At 31.1% G+C, this 20,928-nt stretch overlaps 2 protein-coding genes and 1 long non-coding RNA gene across 3 annotated transcripts; 1 reads left to right on the forward strand and 2 right to left on the reverse strand.

Moving 5' to 3' along the window:
- Positions 1–601: 601 nt before the first annotated feature.
- LOC114190530 lies at positions 602–5,987 on the reverse strand. Its single transcript, XM_028079456.1, has 5 exons — positions 5,833–5,987; positions 1,917–1,959; positions 1,728–1,819; positions 1,548–1,640; positions 602–880 (listed from the first exon to the last, which is right to left on the reverse strand). Exons 1-5 carry the CDS (start codon positions 5,905–5,907, stop codon positions 842–844), a joined length of 342 nt encoding a protein of 113 aa, XP_027935257.1. The 5' UTR covers positions 5,908–5,987; the 3' UTR covers positions 602–841.
- Positions 5,988–11,667: 5,680 nt separating this feature from the next.
- On the forward strand, positions 11,668–19,216 carry LOC114190119. Its single transcript, XM_028078888.1, has 5 exons — positions 11,668–11,702; positions 11,798–11,892; positions 11,944–12,038; positions 12,134–12,224; positions 19,004–19,216. Exons 1-5 carry the CDS (start codon positions 11,668–11,670, stop codon positions 19,075–19,077), a joined length of 390 nt encoding a protein of 129 aa, XP_027934689.1. The 3' UTR covers positions 19,078–19,216.
- On the reverse strand, positions 16,378–18,818 carry LOC114191956. The gene is made up of 3 exons (XR_003606042.1): positions 18,314–18,818; positions 17,556–17,666; positions 16,378–17,376 (listed from the first exon to the last, which is right to left on the reverse strand). It is a non-coding gene; the product is annotated as an uncharacterized LOC114191956 (long non-coding RNA).
- Positions 19,217–20,928: the final 1,712 nt, after the last annotated feature.

Genomic DNA, 20,928 nt, shown 5'->3' on the forward strand with positions numbered 1-20,928 from the left:
ATCTATAGTTGTATTATCAGTTCATAAAGACAATACGTACAAACTATGAACTTTTTACCCTAGTCGCTACTAATTTTTTTGTCTGAGGAAACTAAATTTATCATTAAAAAAACCTAACTATCTTAAATATAAATGCCTAATTTTATTTTTAAAAATATATGAAACACAACTTTATAGATATAAAATTTAATTCTTAAGTTTAAATTAGAAAACATAAATTACAAAATGTGTAAGAAAAGCATTAACGCCATACTAAATAGTTCACCAAAAGACAACTTCTTCATAATTTTTTCATACACACACAAATCCATAATTAACAAAACAAAAAAATGCACATTTCGACGAAACCCGAGAACAAGAGACTGGGTTGATAATAGGTCAATTTTGGAGTAACGTTTCATTTGTAGTTCGTAGTTGCAATGGTATGCATGGCAGACAAAAAGGCAAACTATTCACTATAATTATGCAACTAATGCAAGTCCTTTCTCTCAGCAGATGCTCCTTTCATATGCATATTGTTTAGTTATAGTTCACATTTATATCAACAAAAAAAAAAACGAAAAACCTGCAGTCAGTTCATGGGTCCTCACTACACCATCTCTGATACCGAGTGTTTAATCCTGGCTCATTTTCTGTGGCTGTGTAGCAATAATGCCCAATGTATGAGCTAAAGTTGGAAGAAATTTGTCTATCATAATGTATGAGCTAAACAAAGATCTGATTTATAAGTTGGTAAAACAATAAAGCTTAAACATATTTAGCATCGCCACGAATATCAACTATAAAACAAAGTGCACAAAGAAAAAGCAACTGTCGATCTCAGCTCATAAACTCAAGAACTCTACAATTTCATTCTCTGTAGCTGCTCATGCGCTGTAGCCTGGAATCAGGAAAAGAAATAGTGCGAAGCCATGAGCCAGATTTCAAACAACATCATTACATAACTTTCACCCAGTAAAAAGGTATATACTAAGTACAACAAATTTCAATAAATCATGTTGGATAACCATTGGAAGAGCAATCAAACATTGATGCAAATTCTCACCGTCCAGATGGAGTTTCAAAACTCAAACATAGTTTAACACTCTTTTTGACTAAATTTAAAATTTATAACTGAATGGTTGCGTATAAGAGCTTAACAAATTATTAAACTACTTGTTTTTCTGACTTAAAGAAGAAGAAAAAAAGCAGTGGCACATAAAACTAATTTTGGCTGCAAAGCTAATTCTAAGCTATTATTTAAACATCATTCCTATATTAAAATTTTCAATCCATATTAATTTTATTCTTTCTTTTATAAATAGATATAATGGCCTAATTTGAACTTCAAAGCAAGCTACATCTTAAAATATGCAAAATAACTTGAACCATATATTTCTCAAAAGTGTAACAGAAAAAGAAAATCATTTGCCTCATTTCTATATGAAAGGTATAATCCAAATAATTGTATGACACTATGGGTACAAACTTCTAAAGCCACACTCGCTGAAATAATGCGCATTTATTAATTAATCAGAACTATTGAAAGAAACACCGGCGGCACTCACTTGCTCTAACTTTAAATTAGCTTCCTTGTGTGATCTCACGAGTTGAATTATTCGGTATTGAAGTTTTGCATTTTCTTCTGTAAGCGTTCGAATCTGAAAATCAAATTATTAGTAATGAGGTATGATATTGAACCATTTAGAAAATGTAATGTAAATAAACAAGACATCGATGAGGACAACCTTCTCTTTTTCCGAAACAATTTCGGCATTTGCAGCTTTCAGCTTTGACTGAAGATCATTAATCACTTTCGTGTTTTCCTCATTTCTAGCATCTGAGCAAAATCTCATATAAAGGTAATTTAGGTCCACAATCTCAAGAACAGTCAATCAGAATATACTAATGGTTGTGTCGAATACCTTAGCACCTACCTTCTTTATTATTCAAGGTAGCTTCTAGTCTTGATAAGCGCTCCTACAATAGAGATATGCTGGTAAGAGAGTTGTAACTTGTAAGAAATCCTTTTAAAAAATACGTACAGGAAAAACTGAAAAAAAAAAAAAGAGTTGTGCTGTATTTGGTTGAAAATAAGATGAAATTTTGTAATTAAAATGTCAAAACAAGAAATAAAAACACAAGTAAATGCTCTCTTAAGTCCTTCCAATTCTGACATGGGAATTAAAATTTCATTTCAAAATCCTTTTCATTTTATTATAGAAAAGCCGTGTCTCACAAGTCACAACAGTGCCAAAATGCAGTTGGTATTGCAGCAAGTTTATCGTCAGAGTACATAGTGGAAGCTTGATTTCATATCAGCCCAAGATATGGAAAGCAAAGAAAAAATAATGTCTGGGGGAAGTCCTTCCTTTACATATCTATTTTTTCAGAGTCAAATACAATTTAACCTCAAGCCATACGCAGTTCAGTTTTACATAATCTAGGTAATTGATTTGGCAACTTAGTAAAGAGTTCAACCTAATACTTGAAACAGCAACCTACCATGAGCTAGTCCTATTCGAAATAGAAGGAATGTTGGTGCAGAACATGCAAGAAAGGGGGTCAATTATAAGTTATAACAATACTTTTTATTATGCAATTGTGGTAAGTTATTATCATAAAACTGAATTTACATGAAAGCACTGTAAATAATCAATTTCCTTGAAAAATGATGACCCATAGGTAAAGTGTAAGGTACCTATAAAGGATCTATCTAGTGAACTTTTCAATATAGATAAACATTTTCTTTTCACTCATGGAAATCAATCCAGGGATGTTCCTCGTAATCTAGTGAACTTTTGATCTGAGGTTTCTACTCTCAACCCCTTAATTTTGATACCCCAATCCTTCAACCCAAATTCTGTTTCTAGCTACTGTCTCAGCCTTTCCCTCCAGCATGAAGTGAATGCAAACTACTAAAATACTCAAAACCAACTGAAAATAATTAAAAAGACAGAACTAAGGCTATGTTTGGATTGTTGAAAAGTGATGAATGGAATGGAGTGGGTGAAACAATAGAAATAAACTTCAGTCCTATTGTTTGGATATATTATGAATAGAAAAAAGTTTTATTTCTTTGTTTGTCCAATGAATGGAACAGAATAACTCATTTTTTATTCATATATTATCATCTTAACTACGTAAACTTCAATCATGTGTTATCTTCATCCTCACAAGCTAATGGCAACATTTTGCAACAACTTGGCAGTAAAATATGTTCCGGAAACTAAAATACTTTGAGGATATTGAAACTAACATTTCATAAAAGTCTTGACTTGGTTTATATAAGAACATCACGATTAAAAAAGTGACAAAATCAATTTCCAAAATTAAAAATAAAGAAAATAAATTAGTTGCATATCTACATGCCTAGAAAAAATGTGTTAAGAGATCAGTGTAGTTATTTAAAAGCTAAGCCAGAAAGAGGGCATGCAAAATATAATAATTATTAGGTAAATTAAATCATACTGTTAAAACTGAAAGAAAAACCATTATTGTACTCTTATTTTAAAGCAAAGGTGAGCAGTCCTAATGGAATTGTTGAGTCAGGAGAAAACATTCTGTTAAGTTACAATAGGATATTGTAATCATTACAAGTGTCCTCCTGTATGATACTAGAGATCTCTTCGAATTATTAGGGATAAAGTTCTTTGTATATGGATCTTATGTATTGTTGCATTAATTTAATTCAATAAGAACTTTTCTCTCATAAGTTGGTATCTATGCTTCCGCATTTTTCCTGTTGTCATCTTAACTACATTTTTAATTTTTAAGGATTGCCTAAAGCACACTCATTTCTTTTATTTATTTGGGTTGCCTTAAGTGCACCCAAATTGTGTTTCAAAACCACTATCACTGTCACCATCATCACCACCACCATCATTGGTGCTGGAGCCGCCAACCTAAACAGCAAGCACATTAGATGGGTCATCGTCCTCCAATTTCACGACTCCTGGGGTTGCCCCACCATCAGAGCAGCCATGCACCCATGCACCGCCCCTTCTTTGTGCATGGAGTTCACAAGCCACCTATTATTGGTGTGTGACGGCACGTTTGATTGCCATTCTTGCCACCGCTCACTTTGTCAGAGTCAACTTAAGGTGGCAGTTCCAAACATGCCCCTGTTCAGCACTTTCACCTCTGGTTGCATATGTCTCCTTTAAAAAGGGCATTGTTCACTACTTTCTATGCAAAAACAGAACGACTAAGGAATCTCTTCTTTTTGCAAGGCAACTCTACTAAGCAATGTTGACCTTTCACATTCCTCTAATGATAGCCCTCTTAATGGTCAAAATTATCTCCAGTGCGCTGAATTTATTAGACACACATTGAAGGGTATGAGTAGACTCAACCATATTGAAAGGGAGGTCATACCCTAAGATCTGCCAAATTTCTGAATTTGGGACGATGATGACTTGCAGAGTATTACATGTCCTTGACTACAAAAATCAGTAGAAACTATATGTTCTACTATAATGCCTGTGAAATTTGGGAATATCTTGGAAATACTTATTCTAAGCAATAGGACATCTCTACATGTTATGAGTTATGAGTTAGAAACCAAGATATTAGTGTCAAATAGGAGGCCCTCTCTGTTGCAAAATAGTATGGAATACTAAAGGGTTTGTGGATTGAGTTAGACCAATGTCAAAATTTGAAGCTTGAAAATAGCATGGACGTCATCATCTCTTTCCACTCATCCAAAAGACAGGCTAAAAGTTTTCTTTAGCTATGGAACCAGAATAGAAAAACCAGCTCTATTGCACTAGTGTTTCAAGCAGTGAGACATACAAAAACCCACAATCGTCTTTTTTATTGTTCTCTCGATAAGCCAAAATAATATGACTGTTTTTAAAAACAAGCTACACAAATGGTACAGCTCCCAAATTTACAAGTAAAAATTCAAGAGATGCAAATTTGTAATGCGGGGTTAGTCAAGGTAGAAACCAACCAAACAAAAATGAAGGGTTGAGTGATATACATATAGAGAGAGAGTTTTGAGTCAATCTTGAATTGATCATCTGAGTTCTTTCTAAACGAAGCTATAAATGCTACTTGTACATCTGTTAGATCACTCACATTCAACCAACGAACTAGTTAACCACCTAAAGTCATGTGGTGTGTCTCAACTAGCTACAGGAAATTGAAATTTACATGGAATTACAATCACAATCGATGCACTACATAAAAAAACCACGCACTAGAGGGATTCAAAATGGTGCTAATCTTCGGCTATAATAGGAGCAAAAGCAAAATATAAGGAATATACGGAACCAACAAAATGCTAACTCTCACATCTTGTTGTTTGATAATGGAAAATGACTATCAAAATGTCATAAGAGAGGCACAAATGTGAAAACTCCACCATATTTACAACACTACCACATTTCTGTTCTACAAAGTAAATACGACAATAACTTTCTACCCTCCTATCACACTAAAAAATAGAAAACACAAGATAAAATGTCGTGTAAATTACCAATCACTAATATGACGATAAGAAAGAAAGAAAAAACTAAACTAATAAATGCTTTCATGCTTCGAGTTGAAAACATCGAACAAACTAAATTAATCAAAATTTCCACGTTTCAGTATGCAAAACGGAGTTTCACTCCACTTCATGCTCTGCTACAGTATTATCTTTAACTCAATTGATTTTTCAAAAATTTATCAAACAATTGGATTCTTCGTACCTACGAATACGAGTTTGATTTTGCTTCGATACTAAACAGAAATGCGAAGGGCTCGACTAACGGATTTTGAATCGCAAATAGTTTGAGGAATGATAGGTTTTGAAAGAAAGAAGGAATGAAAGAGAACGATAAGATAAGAAAATGAAGAGTGAGTGACCTCTGCTTCTGCGGCTCTCTGATAGAAAGGCTTTAAGGTGAGTTGAAGGTCCACAATTTTCGCGCTCTCCGCCATTGTTGTGTATCGCACTCACTCAACGCTTCCAACTCTTCCTTCTCGCTTAAATACACAAATATGAAAATATGAAATAGGTTTAGCTTAATAGGGTGGGAGACTAATACATGTGACCACCATGGGAATTTTATTTTATTACCACCATTGGATCCTTTTCAATTTTAAAAAAATTGCATATTTTTCTTTTAGATTTTTCATCTATTTTCGGAACCAACTAAGAGCAAATCAATAGATAAAGTGAAGATGTAATTAGTTATCTCGCAAGCATGGTTGGCATTTAATCCATTACATGTTGAAACAATTAAATAATTTGTTCTAATTGTGTTTCAAAATATATAAAAGAGCAATATAAATATAATCAATAATTATTGAATCTAATTATTTAAATATTTTATTTTTCTATGGATTGCTTTTCATGTTTCATTTTATTAATCAATCATACACGAGTGACTTGTTAAGACAATTATATGTTAGTTTATTAAAACATGAAAGTAATAAATTCTTCATATAATTAAATAGTTTCCAATACTCAAATGACTAAAAGCGGGAGCATACCTGATTATAGGAAACAATAGCTGGAAAAAAATAAAATTGGTATCTCATCAATGGAGACCATAATCTTTTTTGTATCTTCTGTAATTTCAATATTTCTAATTTGACTCCTTAATCAAATTAGAATAGTTGTATCTACACATTTAATATATCATGACATGTATATGTTGTTAATCATAGATTTAATTAATTAGCTCACTTTAATATTTTGGCTAATAATATAATAACCCTAACACATTTAATTATTTATTATATATATATATATATGTATATATTCTTATAAATATTTATAAATGTGTTGACCTTTATGAGCTCAAAATTGCCATCATATGCTTGAGCATACTCAAAATATCTCGTCCATTGATTACACATGCATATAGAACCAAAACAGTTTTAATTGCATTAGTCGCAACTAAACCTAACAATGATTACTAATGCTGACATAACCAAATGACATGGACTCATCATGATACATGTAGCATGAAAATTATGTGAAAATGATTTATACACATCTATTTTCAATTTGTCCTTACTTTATCTCAATAAGATTAATATAATAACCTTAATATACAGAGTGTAATTTCTGAATAATATCCAAAGTATGTCCAAAGACATTGTATGCATGCATAAAATCAAACATAGAACGCAAAACACGTAAAAATGACTAACTCCCACTAAACCAAAGATTTTTAAAACAATAAAACACTCATATGAGCAATATGCTTATGAAAGACCTTGGGTGGAAGTCCCTTAGTAAGAGGATTTGTCATCATGTCCCTTATTGTTCTATTGAAAATTGTTCACTCTATACCTTATTGTTGTTTGAGTACAACACAATTGATTTATTGTCACAATATAACTTAAGTGGTATTTCAATTACTTTACAATGCACAACCCTGTGACAAAATTCCTCAATCATATTCCTTATTTGATGCCTCATAACATCCTGCAAAATAGAAAACGAAAGGGCAGCGCTAGATTGACAAAAGGGCAGCATTGCACCATCGAGAATTTTGGGGTTTTACTCCCAAATGCGAAAATGGGTTCAGGTTAGCAGATATAAAAGCAATTGTAGCCGAATTTAGAACTAAAGAAATACAATTAAGCTCACATCCTAAAAAGAATAAATAAATTCAAATAATGGTCTAACTCATCTCAAGACATGTAATGCACCATTAATATTAAGTCTCTTGACAGTAATATTAATTGCTAGGCTAGTGGTATATTGTTGTAATGATCAAACATTGATAATAAAGCATGTCAAAAAACAAACTCATCTTTAGATTGATGTATCATCAACAGAGTAAAACCTTATAATTATCATATATTTACCATCACATATGTGTATATAATCCGACCAAATATTTAATCTTCCTTTGGGATTAGAGCAATACCAGAATTGGGGATTTTCTTGATTAGGGCTCAATATACTCATAATTGAGATTTCACATAATTAAGGGACATTAATCATAAACTAACAATGTTATGATACCAATTGTTAGTTTATTAAAACATGAAAGCAATAAACCCTTCAGATAATAAAATATTTCCCAATACTCAAATGACGAAAAGCGGAAGTGTACCTGATTAGTGAGAACAATAGATGGAAAAATTAGTACATGGTCTTCCAACTATGGAGCACCTGAAGGTTCCCTCTTGATTTTTTTCTTTCTTTCTTTGATAAGGAGGAGAGAAAGGAACATGAATAATATGTATCGTGCTCACAGATGGAGACTATAACCCCATTTGTAACTTCAGTTACTTGCTTAATTTCAATATTTCTAATTTGACCATTTCATCAAATTAGAATATTGGAATATTGTTGGAATTTACACATTTAATATATGATGACATGAGACATGTATATGTTCTTAGCCATAGATTTAAATAATTAGATCAATTTCACATTTTGACTAATAATATAATGACTCTAACACATTTAGTTATTTATTATATATATATATAGTGACGGATCTTCAACCAAAATTTTAAGGTGTCAAAATGTTGGTTGAATTACTCTTTTGGTTCATTTTTTGTTCAAAAATGTTAAATTGGTTCTCTATTTTTTTTAGTCTCAATTTGGTCCCAATTTTTTAAAAATTGATGTAATTTGATCATTTTGTTAAATTTCTTAAAGTAGAGCAAGAATTTTTCATCAAAATTGACATTAAGATTATGATAATTACACCAACAAAACAAACTATCATTTGATGAAAAACCCTTGATTTGATTCAAAAAACTGAACTAAAAAGATCAAATTCCATCATTTATTCAAAATTCGTGATCAAATTCAGATTAAAAAAATTGGATGACCAACTTGATATTTTTGAACGAAAATATGAAAAAAAAAGTAATCCTAAAATGTTTATATAAACTAGTAAAAATATCGTATTTACTTTTTTTATGATAATAAAAAATAGTAAAATTATAATTATTGTCATTATTATAATTATAATTATAAAATTAAATACAAATATTTTTTATAATTTTACTATAATTAATTTTCATCAATAATGATTAAATTTAAAAAAAATAGTCAAATCTAGAAAATGGTTAAATTTAACAAATGATCACTTAAAAGATAATATTAATAAAATAATTATTTTTATTTTAAAAAATATTTAAAAGGTAAAATTGAAAAGTAAATATGTCAAAAAAAGGAGTTCCTTTAGATATAGATATATAAAAAATTTTAAAATATTAAATTATATTAAAAATATTAAAAGTTTTAGAAAATATATTTAAAATTACATAAAATATAGAAAAAATTGGGGGAGGGGGACATCACCCCGCTTTGTCACATAAAAGATCTGCCAAAATATATATATATATATATATATATATATATATATATATATATATATATATATATATATAGATAGATAGATAAAATGATGTATTGACATCTTCAATTAATAAAATAGTTTTCAGGTCTTGTATTTGATTATTTCTATTCACTCCTTATGTTATTTTTATGTTATTTGATCATTAAATTGTTTGATTTATTCATTTTTTGGTTGGCTAAAACAATTTACATTATCTCACAATCTACACATGAGCCCAATCCACACATAAGTGATTAACACCAATCTTAACCAAAAAGTTTAAGGCAATGAATTTATGGGTCTTCAATCTTATATGATGTTCAACTTTCTCAATTTACTTAATGTGAGACTTAGATTTATACTTGGATACCCAACAATCTCTCTATGAAGTGTGAAAAGATTTAGAAAAGTCAGCACAAAAACTTGTCAAACGATCACTGGTAAAAAAACTCATATTTCCTGTCAATTTTGTTTTGAAATTTTTTTGTAGGAAATACTTACAAATTTTGTTGTGAAAAAATATTTGCAAGAAATTGCTACCAATTTTGTTGCTAAATATTTTGTATAAAACACTTTTCGCAACAAATTTTGTAGGAAATACTTGCAAATTTATAATTTTGTAGGAATTACCTGCCAATTAAAATTCTTAGAAAAAATGACAGAAAAAAGTATTTTCTTACAAAATTTTTAACAAATTTGCGAGAAAAATCTCATGTAATATGAGAATTTCAAGTAGTGGGTGTATACAACTTGAGTCGTTTACACCGTTTGACACGTTTTCACATGCTAACATTTGAGTTGTTTACACTGTTTGACATGTTTTTCGCTTCAGCCAGAAAACACGTTTGACACGACAAACAAGATTTAACGTAATTTGGTTAAAATGACTATATCCATTCATTTTTAAAGTTTGAGGATCAAAATGTATCAAAGTTCCTCACCGAGACAAATTTCAATTTTGCATCAAAATTCAAATACTAAAAACATATTTAACCATATAATTTAGAATTATGATAGTTTCCTTAGAGTTGTCAAAACGGGTAACCCGACCTGACCTAGCTCGACTCACCACGGGTTGATCACTTAGTGAGTCAATCCAACCCGGCTCACTTATTAGCGAGCCAAAAAAATTCCAACCCAACCCGGCTCACCGCGGGTTGGTGGGTTTGACTCACGGGCTCACTTAATGAAAAAAATATAATTTTTTTTAGTCAAAACTAGATTATAATTCTAATTAAAATCTAAATAAACTTTAATATAATCCAAATACAAACCAAAATCACAAAAATACAAATGATCTATGTGTTGGCTAAAAGAAAACAACCTAACATGACCCAAATACAAAGTCTAACTTAGCAAAAAATAATTGTTTGATCCTTTATTTGCAGGTTGGTGAGCCAATCCACGGGTTCAACCCGAGTGAGCTGGGTCAAAAATTAACCTGTATTGAAATTTGTAAGAAAATTTCAACCCAACCCGATCCGAACCCGCGGTGAGCCGAATTGTCTTGCAAATTCCAACTCATTTTGATAGCTCTAAGTTTCATGCCATTTAAAATTTGAGAATAAAGATAGTTAAAATATATTTTCCTCTTCTAATAATCCTTTAATTTAAAAAAGATAAATTCATGACAAGAATCTCATACTCCAAAATTAATATTTTAAATTTTATAAATATAAAATATATTTAAAATCATATAATATATTTCCTCACCTGAAAATTAAGTTTTCTAAAAAAATTAATTCCCATCATTTCTACGAGGGGAATGGACTAATGAATGCTATAATTGGATTCTATAAAACTAAATCCCTTATTACCTATATCATTACATGAATATTTAGTTAACAAAATAAATAATTGAATAATTTTTATTAATTTAAAAATAATTAAATAAAAATAAGAGCTACATATATATTTTTTCTAATGCAATTCTTACAAAATTATATATATTATTTTTATTTTTCTAATTAATTACTCTTAAAAGTAAGAAAATTTAAAAATAATACTAATAATAAAACTATATTATTTCAATGTAATAAAAATGGAAATATATATATATATATATATATATATATATATATATATATGTGTGTGTGTGTGTTTTTTCGCTAATGAATAATAAAATGATTTGGTGGCATAGATGAGAAAAATTTCTTGAGGGGGTTTAAAAGAAAAAGATATATTTTGAAAAAAAAAAACTTAAATACAAAATTGCATTTTAATTTAATTGTTTTTCGTAAAAACAATGTTTTGTAGCAGTTTAGATGATTCTAGATCCCCAGAGCCCACAGTTTTGTCCTATTATAAAATTATTGCCTTTCATTCTTTCTCTGCAAGCAACAACAACGCAACGTGACACTCAGCTAGTCAGGTTTCACTGTGCATGGCACGCAGAGATTCGATTCCTTTCCGTGCACAGTAAAGATTCGGATTCCCTGCCATTGTGGACTGTGTACGCAGACAAGTAGATGAAGCTTTGGATGTATCGTTGAGTGGTTTATTTATGTTGTTAGTTGTGGTGGTGTCCTTGGTGCCGCTGGGAGTTTCGCGTTCCCTCGAGCTCTCCCTGAAGTGGTGCAGTTGGTGGCTTGCGGTGGTGCCCATGGTGGTTAGTTGGTGGTTCTGTGGTTGTCTTTGTGAGGTAAGCGCCGATGATGAGGAACGTGGATCATTTTGGTGTCTTTTTTAATTGATGAGTTTATTCGTGCTTCTATGGATGAGCATAAAACTTGCTTCAAGAAAACAGTTCAGAAGGTTTGTGTTTATTTGAACCTAAGCTTTCTTATCTCGACAATTGTGTGCACCTCCTTGTTATAACCTACATAGTGTGCGCTTTTGGTTTATTTCAGAGGTTTGGTTTGTCCAAGGCTGTTGCAGAGAGGAACACTAACGTTGCCAAAGAAGTTGAGAGTTCTCTGCCTCTTCAGACAGCTTTGCAAGGTTAGTTTATCGTTTGTTCTGAATAAATAAATGGTATATGTTACTACGAATATGAAGCATACATATATGGTAGATTTACGTACATGAGACAGATTATTTGACCCGTTATTTCGTAAATGGAACGAAAAAAAGAAATACCAGTTCATGATGATTTATGTGTAAATAAAAAAAAAAACAAATAAGTGTCGAGACCGGTGAGGACTTCTTTTGCGAGTCTATTAAGAATGGTAGATTGCAATGTGAAATGACACAATCTTTTCATTCAAGAAACTTTATTCACCGGAAATTACCATTTGATTGATAGTACATCATACATCCTCTGTACATTATATACACTATTTATTATATACCACCTTCTCTACAATTTTTTGACGACGAGGTCAACTAGTTTTAATTCATTATCAACCATCTTCGCTAATCTTAATTAAGCCACTATTTAGGTTAGAGTATTGCACAAGAGCCTCCTCAACCTCCTTCACGGCCCTACCCTCATTATCTTAGATTTTCTTCAGATCTTCTTTATCATCCCTATCAATCTTTTGGCCAGTCTTCTATGGATCATAGTCAAATGTTCGAATTTGTGCAACCTCAACCTAACATCCTATATCCCACACCCCCTTCCTCATTGTGCATTTTTTCCTTCTCACTCAACCTTTATTGTGGGTCCCTCAGATATGTTTGCCCCTTAAGCATGACACCACCATCACAATCCTCAATTTTCATTAGTGTCTTTTTATCTCTCAAGAATACTTTTTCAAGGATCACAATGTTGTTCACTTTCCTCAAACTGAACAGAGTGACGAGGATAACAAAGCCTTCAAACAACAACCACAAAGATGACTAAGAGACCAAGAAAAAGACTTACATGTGATACTGAAGGTCATAGATAAATGTATTTCAACTATTATACAATATAAACTTTTGTCTCTCGTCATCAACACAATCTTATTTATTTGAATCTTACTACTTCCATTCATTTATTTAAATTTTTTATTTTACCAACACATTATAAATTATGTTAATTATACACTTCATTTTTCGAGGAACAAATCATCCACAAACCTCACTATAACAACACACTAATTAAAAAAAGTCCAAAACAGAAATTGTCATGACTCTTGACGACATCTATGCAAGGAAAGTCGTCCCCACTCCTAGCAACTTTCGTTCAGGTAAAGTCGTCTTGAATCATGATGTTTTCCTATTTCTCGAACACAATTAGAAGTTACCACACATCTTGGTGACTTTAGTTCAAATTTTTTATTTGTTCCTTCAAAGATGAAGTATAATTAACATAATTTATAATGAGAAAGATTTAATGTGTTGGTGAAATAAAAAATAAAAATAAATGAAAGATAGTAGTGAGATTGAAAAAAATAAGTTTGTATTGATGAGATACACAAAAGTTTACATTACATAATACTTGAAACACATTTATCTATGACCTCTAGTGCCATATGTTGGTCTTCTTCTTGGTTTCCTAGGTTGTCTTTGTTATTGTTGGAGGGTTCGTTATCTTCATCACTCTGTTCAGTTAGAGGAAAATAAACAACATTTTTGTGATTCTTGAAAAGGAATTCTTGGGGGATAAAGAGACATTGATGAAGATCCAGGATTGTGCGCAGATGGTGGTGTCACTCTTCAAGTGACAAACATTTGTGATGGACTTGCAACACAGGTTGACTGAGAAGGAAAAAATTGGAAGGGACTTATTGGAAGGGGGTGTGGGATGAGATGTTAGGTTGAAGGTTCACAAATTTGAACATTTGACTTTGGTCCATAAAAGATTGACCAAAAGATTGATATAGATGATGAAGAAAATCTGAAGAAAACTTAACATGGTGAGGGTAGGGTTGTGAATGGGCTTGAGAAGGCTCCTGTGCGGTATGATAGTAATTTAATTAAGATAAATGAAGATGGTTGATGAAAAATAATGATCTTAAACTAAGCTGACCTTGTCATTGGAAGATTACATTGAAGGTGATATATAGTGCATGGTGTGCTCGATGTACCGTTGCATGTATAGTGTACTATTACAGAAATGGCCTTTCTTTTAATGACAAAATTGTGTCGGTTATTTTCATTGTAATCCACCATTCATGATAGGTTTGCCAATTTCTATCAACTTTTCCTTCGAGATTGTCTCTGTGTGGTCATTGTATGGGAACTTCATCTTCATTATGTACTACTATAAATATCTTAAATTATGAATTACACGTCATCTTTATTAAATGAACAAAACTAGTTTTCATGCCACAAGAACACACCAACAAAAAAGAAGTCTAGAACCGAAGTCGTCATGATTCACGGTAACTTTTGTGTAAGGGAAGTCGTCATCGATCCTAGTGGCTTCCATTCAGGTAAAATTGTCATAAACGATGAGGGTTTCCTATTTCTTGAACACAATTGGAAGTCATCACGTATCTTGACAACTTTAGTTCAAAATTTTTACAAAGAAGTCATCATCAGTCTGGATAACTTCATCTTTTATCTATTTACACAAAAGTCATCACGAGTTTACATGAATTTGATTTTGAAGTCGTCAAGACTCCTTCACTTTAAATTTTATGGTTTTATCCTTAAATAGGAAAGGCTAAGAAGCTTTATCCCACCTAAAAAAATATTAGAAAAAGAAGTTAAATACTAAAACTTTAAATCAATATAAATGTTACCACTTCACTAACACTTTAGTCGGGGTGTTGCTTGTATGATAAGATCTTTCACTAGTCAACTACAATGATCAACTTAATGGAGTATCTTTTATTCTCTGTCATTCCCTCTGAAAAATTGGTATGTAATGATCAATACATACTGATTTGCCAAAAGAATAAAATATGCTTCATTCAAATGTTATTAAAGTTGACCTGTGGCTGACCATATTAAGCAAGCAACATATATTGATTTAAAGATTTAATATTTAACTTTTAATATATATTTTTTCTAATATTTTTTAAAGGTGGGATAATTCTATTCACTCATAATAAAACCATAAAATTTGAAGTGAAGGAGATGAATTTGATCCTTAGATTGAGTACCCACGGAAAGAGAGGTGAACCTTGATTGTAATGTCCCATCAATTGTGAGATGAATATGTGGTCGAGATATCAGTGCCACCATAATTAAGAGTCTCATGAAAAGCGACACTGTAAAAGAACAACATTGGTAATTTTTGTGGCCTGTACTTTGCCATGATGTTTTAACAAACAAAACTTTTACAAACTTGAGAAAGTTCAAGTGGCTTATATTTATTTATTTTTAAATATTCTTCAATGTTATTTATGTCAAGTCATGAATCTCATTTCACACCATTCATCTTCTCCACCGTGCATTCATATTTACACTCCTTCGTCGCACTCGAATTCCCCAACTCCGCATTACATTTCCCTTTTCCTGTACTCAAGCCAGAATCCAAATTATTTCTAGAAGCACCAAAACCAAACACCCTACTTTTCAACTTTCCTTCTGAATTCGACCCCACCTTCCTTCCCTCACCAAAAACTGTCTCCGCAACATTCTTACCGTTCTTTCTCGATCCCTCGTCACTCTTCCTAACACCAAACACAAATTCCACACCATCACTCACAATTTCCCCTTCAAATCCCTAACGGACTCCACCACACATTCATAAACACAAAGTTGTACTTGTTTCCCTTCTCATCTTTTTTTTTCTTTGTTCTTTTTGTTCAAAGTTTATTTCCGTCATGTTACAGTGGCATACCTTTATCCAGGAATTTATATTTGTAATACCTATATGTCAAAAACACAATGTACTTAAGTGACAAACGTTGTAATAGTTTTTACATAGCACATTAAACTAATTCCGATTGACAATATAGTTGAAAACGTATTTGGGGTGAGTGATAGCTGCATGTGGAATTCAAGAAAGGTTGTGGTGTGTGGGTTTCCCCATGATTTGATATTAACATGATGTGCAAAAAAACACTAAAGTCTTTCCAATAATTATATACCAAATAAAATGTATTTAAGTGCAATGCTATCAGACTTTTTGCACAACAGGTCAAACATATTCAATTTCACTATTTATTTCAGTCTGTGTTTGGGGTGGCTGATATATGTATGTGGAATTCAAGAAAGGTTGTGGGGGTGTGGGTTTCTCCATGATTTGAAATTAACATGATTTGCCAAAAATACTCTAAAATCTTTCCAATAATTACGTACCAAACATAATGTATTTAAGTGGCAAAAATAGTCAGACTTTTTGAACAATAGTTCAAACATTCAATTTCATTATCTATTTCAATCTGTGTTTGGGGTGGATGACAACTGCATGGTGAAATTCAGGAAAGGTTGTGGGGTGTGGGTTTCCCTGTTATTTTATTTTAACATGATGTGTAAAAAACACTGTAAAATCTTTTCAATAATTATATGCCAAACAGAATGTAATTAAGTGACAAACCCAATAATTAAGTGTCAAACATATTCATATTCATTATGTATTGTTGGTGGGTGACATTTTGTATTTACTTTGTCAAATATAAATAATGTAGAACACTATATTCAATTTAAGTACTTCGCAAAAGTGAATATTTTCCCATAAATTCATAAACAACAATATCCAATTGCAATAACCATATCAAATATCATCCTCAATTATGTATTAGCGACTACAATAAACAAAGAAAAACTTGTGTTGCATTAAACATAAACATTTTACCAAAACACAAGACTATCAGAGACTACAAACTATTTGCATCATTGGCTAGGACTATTAAAAGTAAAATGCTTGAGTACAAAGTCTTTGTGGAGATTATCTTCGTCCATAATCCAATCACAAATGCATTGTTCCTTATTTCTTGTAGGTGTTTATGAAGTGTTACTAGGTGAAGTCATTAGGACGTCCAATATAGTGAAAAAAAATAAAACCCTCAAATTAAACATAATTGTCAATCTAATTACAAATGTGTATACATGGATGCTTTTGCCATTATATATGTGATTATCATCCCACATTTGGATATACTTCATGACCATAACCCCACAATCATATATGCCAACATAGGATAACCATTTCAAGATAACATCACAACATCATACTACTGGAAATCATATAATACATAGTTCCTCCACTTACAAGTTTGGTTGTATGGGTACATCCTCTTCATGCAAAACCACTACATTGCACATTTGGAACCTGTAAATGTCACCACGATGAGTTACTTCTTTGACATATAAAATTTTCTCGTCTTTTGGGGACATCTAAAATTAGTTATGAATTACAAAGATACCATATTCATGGAAGATTGAGTCTGAACATCAATAATGGTTTGGAAAAAAGAGTATAATTTTTTTTAATCTTTAAGTACCACATACCTTCTCGTTAAGTGGCAAACACAATTCATGATTTGGCACACCACTTAAACCAAATTAAGATGCCCCACTATTTCAAACTGCATTTGGCATGAGTCACATGTCCATGTTCAACTATAAGAATTGAGAGTGTTGTGAGTTTCCCCATGCTGTGAATCACAAATCATATGGAAAAAATAGTACAAAATATTTTCAAAAACAGAAACAAACATGGCATACAACAATAGACATGACACTAAATCACCAAATTAGAAACCAAGACCAGAAACCAATTAGACATGGAATACAACAACATCACTAAAACAAATATTGTAGACAAAATCAATAAAATGAATCAAACTAGGGGCTGGACCAATTAATAAAGCAGTCTTAAAGTATTAGACACCAAACAAAAACTATTTACGTGGCAAACGTAGTGCAACTTTTTTTCATATATATAATATATAACTTCCTACAAATACAATTAAACATAACATTTATCCATAAAGTCTATACACATATCTAATCACACAATCTAACTGAAAAAACCTCTATATATACATTTAACATTTGTACCATTGCAAAAGAGTGTAAATATACAAATTCATCAATGCCTAATAACAATATCAACATCACACTAATGAAACACAAATTCGTTGTGCATACAAAATCCACAAACATAAAAGTGTTCTCTAATTGCTTCGAGTTCATCCTGCATTGCTAATAAGTGAACGTTCCATAATAAAATCATATATCCTATCAATAATTACAAATGTGTATACATGGATGTTTATGTCTATGAAAGCCCGCACAATAAACGAAAGCCCACCGTCGTTCGAGTTTACGCCGTCTACAAAACCATCCAATAAACCCTAACTGAAACATATGCAAAACACAAGAGAAGCCAAAGAGAACAAAACTTATGGGGAAGAAAGTGAGAGAAATGAACTTTGAACCAAACAGAACAAAATAAAAAAGGATGAGAAGTGAAGCAAGAACACTTTTGCGCCTTTGAATGTGTGGTGGAGATTTGATGGGGGGAATTAGGAGTGGTGGTGTGGAATTTGTGTTTGGTGTTAGGAAGAGTGACGAGGGATCGAGAAAGAATTGTAAGAGTGTTGCAGAGACAGTTTGTGGTGAGGAAAGGAAGATGGGGTCGAATTCAAAGGGAAAGTTGAAAAGTAGAGTATTTGTGGTACTTCTAATTTAGATTCTTTCTTGAGTACAAAAAAGGGAAAATGTAATGCAGGGTTATGGAGAAGATAAATAGTGAAAAATGGAGTTCATGACTTTGGCATAGATAACATGAAGGAATATTTAAAAAAAAATAAAAATTTAAGCCACGTGGACTTTGTCAAGTTTGTCAAACTTTTATTTGTTAAAATATCATTTCTCTTATTTTTATATAGTTTAAACTACATTTTATTTTCTGATTTATATCATGATATTACTTGTATGTTTGATTAAAATAGGAATGGTTTCTGCAACATTTTCCTTGGTTATGAAGAGGAAAGAAACAAATAAGTTCCTCCGCCTTTTGCATTGACGGGTAGTGTACATAAAGGACTTAGGAGTCGAAATCATTCTCAGTGTTGATTGGTAAGCTAGTCTCGATGTTGTGTAAAGTACATATCACAAACCTTCACACACAACAAATGGCAATTCACGTTTTTTTATCATCTTCATCCACTCACCAACATATTCATGGTTCTTCCACGCATTCTTTTAGACTTGCTTAGATGTTCATATCATCTGAACCAATTTTATGCATAATCACATTTACTGTTAAAAACCTAGTGTACTGGTTTAATGTATTTGCTGCTAAATCTTGGTTTCAACAATGAATTTGAGAATTCTAAGTATTTTGACAGTTCTAAACATGTTTCATGCATGTTAATACTCATTGAAATACGTTCGATTAATTAGAATTGCATTCATTAGAATTAGTCTATGATCCTTAAGATAAAAAAATATAAGGGCTGTATCCACGGATTTAGCTCATTTTTTTCTCTTAGAAGATTCCGAAAAATCAACAGGGTCATTTGAAAAAAAGAATTCATTCCATGTGAAATTAAAAATATCTTCAAGAGAGGAAAATTATCGATGACATCCACAGAATCCCGTCACATTGTTGTTGAAGCAATCTGTGAATTTATTTAAAAAATAATAATATTAATAACTAAATAATAAGAACCATAAAGTGAAGAATTAACTTAAAAAATAAATAAATGTCTATTTGGAATAATAACTCACTTGTTAATGTTTTAGATGAGTTGGACGAACACAATCACGTAATACTAAAAATTTTCATATTATATGAAAATTTTCTTGTAATTTGTTGAAAAAATTTGTTAGAAAAGATTTTTTTTTGTCTTTTTTTAAGAATCTTAATTGACATGTAATTTATTCGTAAGTAATTATTTAGTACAAAATTTGTTGTAAAAAATGTTTTATACAAAATATTTTACAAAAAAAAATTGACTGTAATTTCCTACAAATATTTTTTCATAACAAAATTTATAAGTATTTCTTAAAAAAAAGATTAAAATAAAAGTGATATGAAATGTGAATGTTTTTAGTAGTGAGAGATCAGATCAAACGTCTTGTACCTTTTATTGGTTGTCACCACATTAAGATAATTAAATATTTGTATTCTCTTTAACTAAGTTGTGTTTCTAATTTCATAATGTTTTTTCCAAAAAGTGCATTTTACAATTTTACTAGGAAGTTCAAAATATATTATAAAATTATAAATATTAAAAATTTAATATTAAGATAATTAATCAAGAAATATCAACATAAAAAAATCACAATACTTCAAAAGTTGTAAAACAATCCTTTTGCTAAGGATTTTGAGTTAAACGTCACTCAGAGATACACATTACATTTCAATATCCTTCTCATTTCAAATATATCTGTAAGTGTCTAGAATTTTGCTAAGGATTTTTTAATATATCTGAAAAATCAAATATAATATGTAATTGATAAATAATTCAGATATGTATCCTAATTAATATACTGATATTGATAATCTTATTTGATTACAAAATCAAAGAAGATATTATTATATTCTAATAATTAAACAAGAAAATCAAGAAAGAAGATATTGAAGAGTGAAATGATCCTCTTCTAAACATTTGTGATATATAAATGGGTAGAGAGTTGTAAAAATGGTAGAAAAACAAGTGTAAAAAAGAAAGGATTGAGTTGTTGAGAAAAGAAAGTGGAGAAGATGAATGGTAATGGTAGAAAGAGTGAAGAAGGGATGAAATGTGAAAGAAGAAGAAAAGAGGATGCAGTTAGGGTTGATAGAAAAAGTGGTGAGAATGGTTCAAAGAAGAGAAAAGCAGCGTGGGAAGATGCAGAGATGGACCCAGAAATTCAACATCTGATAGAA

The sequence above is a fragment of the Vigna unguiculata genome, chromosome 7 (assembly GCF_004118075.2).
Source record: "Vigna unguiculata cultivar IT97K-499-35 chromosome 7, ASM411807v1, whole genome shotgun sequence".
Classification (NCBI taxonomy): domain Eukaryota; kingdom Viridiplantae; phylum Streptophyta; class Magnoliopsida; order Fabales; family Fabaceae; genus Vigna; species Vigna unguiculata.

Bases quoted from the DNA above. Each gene is read 5' to 3' on its own strand.
- LOC114190530 (XM_028079456.1), bottom strand. From the start codon at position 5,907: ATGGCGGAGAGCGCGAAAATTGTGGACCTTCAACTCACCTTAAAGCCT. The intron at 1,820-1,916 runs GTAGGTGCTAAG...GATTTTGCTCAG, and splicing joins TACCTTGAATAATAAAGAAG to ATGCTAGAAATGAGGAAAAC. The intron at 881-1,547 runs GTGAGTGCCGCC...TCCTGATTCCAG, and splicing joins CTAATTTAAAGTTAGAGCAA to GCTACAGCGCATGAGCAGCT.
- LOC114190119 (XM_028078888.1), top strand. From the start codon at position 11,668: ATGGCACGCAGAGATTCGATTCCTTTCCGTGCACA. The intron at 11,703-11,797 runs GTAAAGATTCGG...TTATGTTGTTAG, and splicing joins TCGATTCCTTTCCGTGCACA to TTGTGGTGGTGTCCTTGGTG. The intron at 12,039-12,133 runs GTTTGTGTTTAT...GGTTTATTTCAG, and splicing joins TCAAGAAAACAGTTCAGAAG to AGGTTTGGTTTGTCCAAGGC.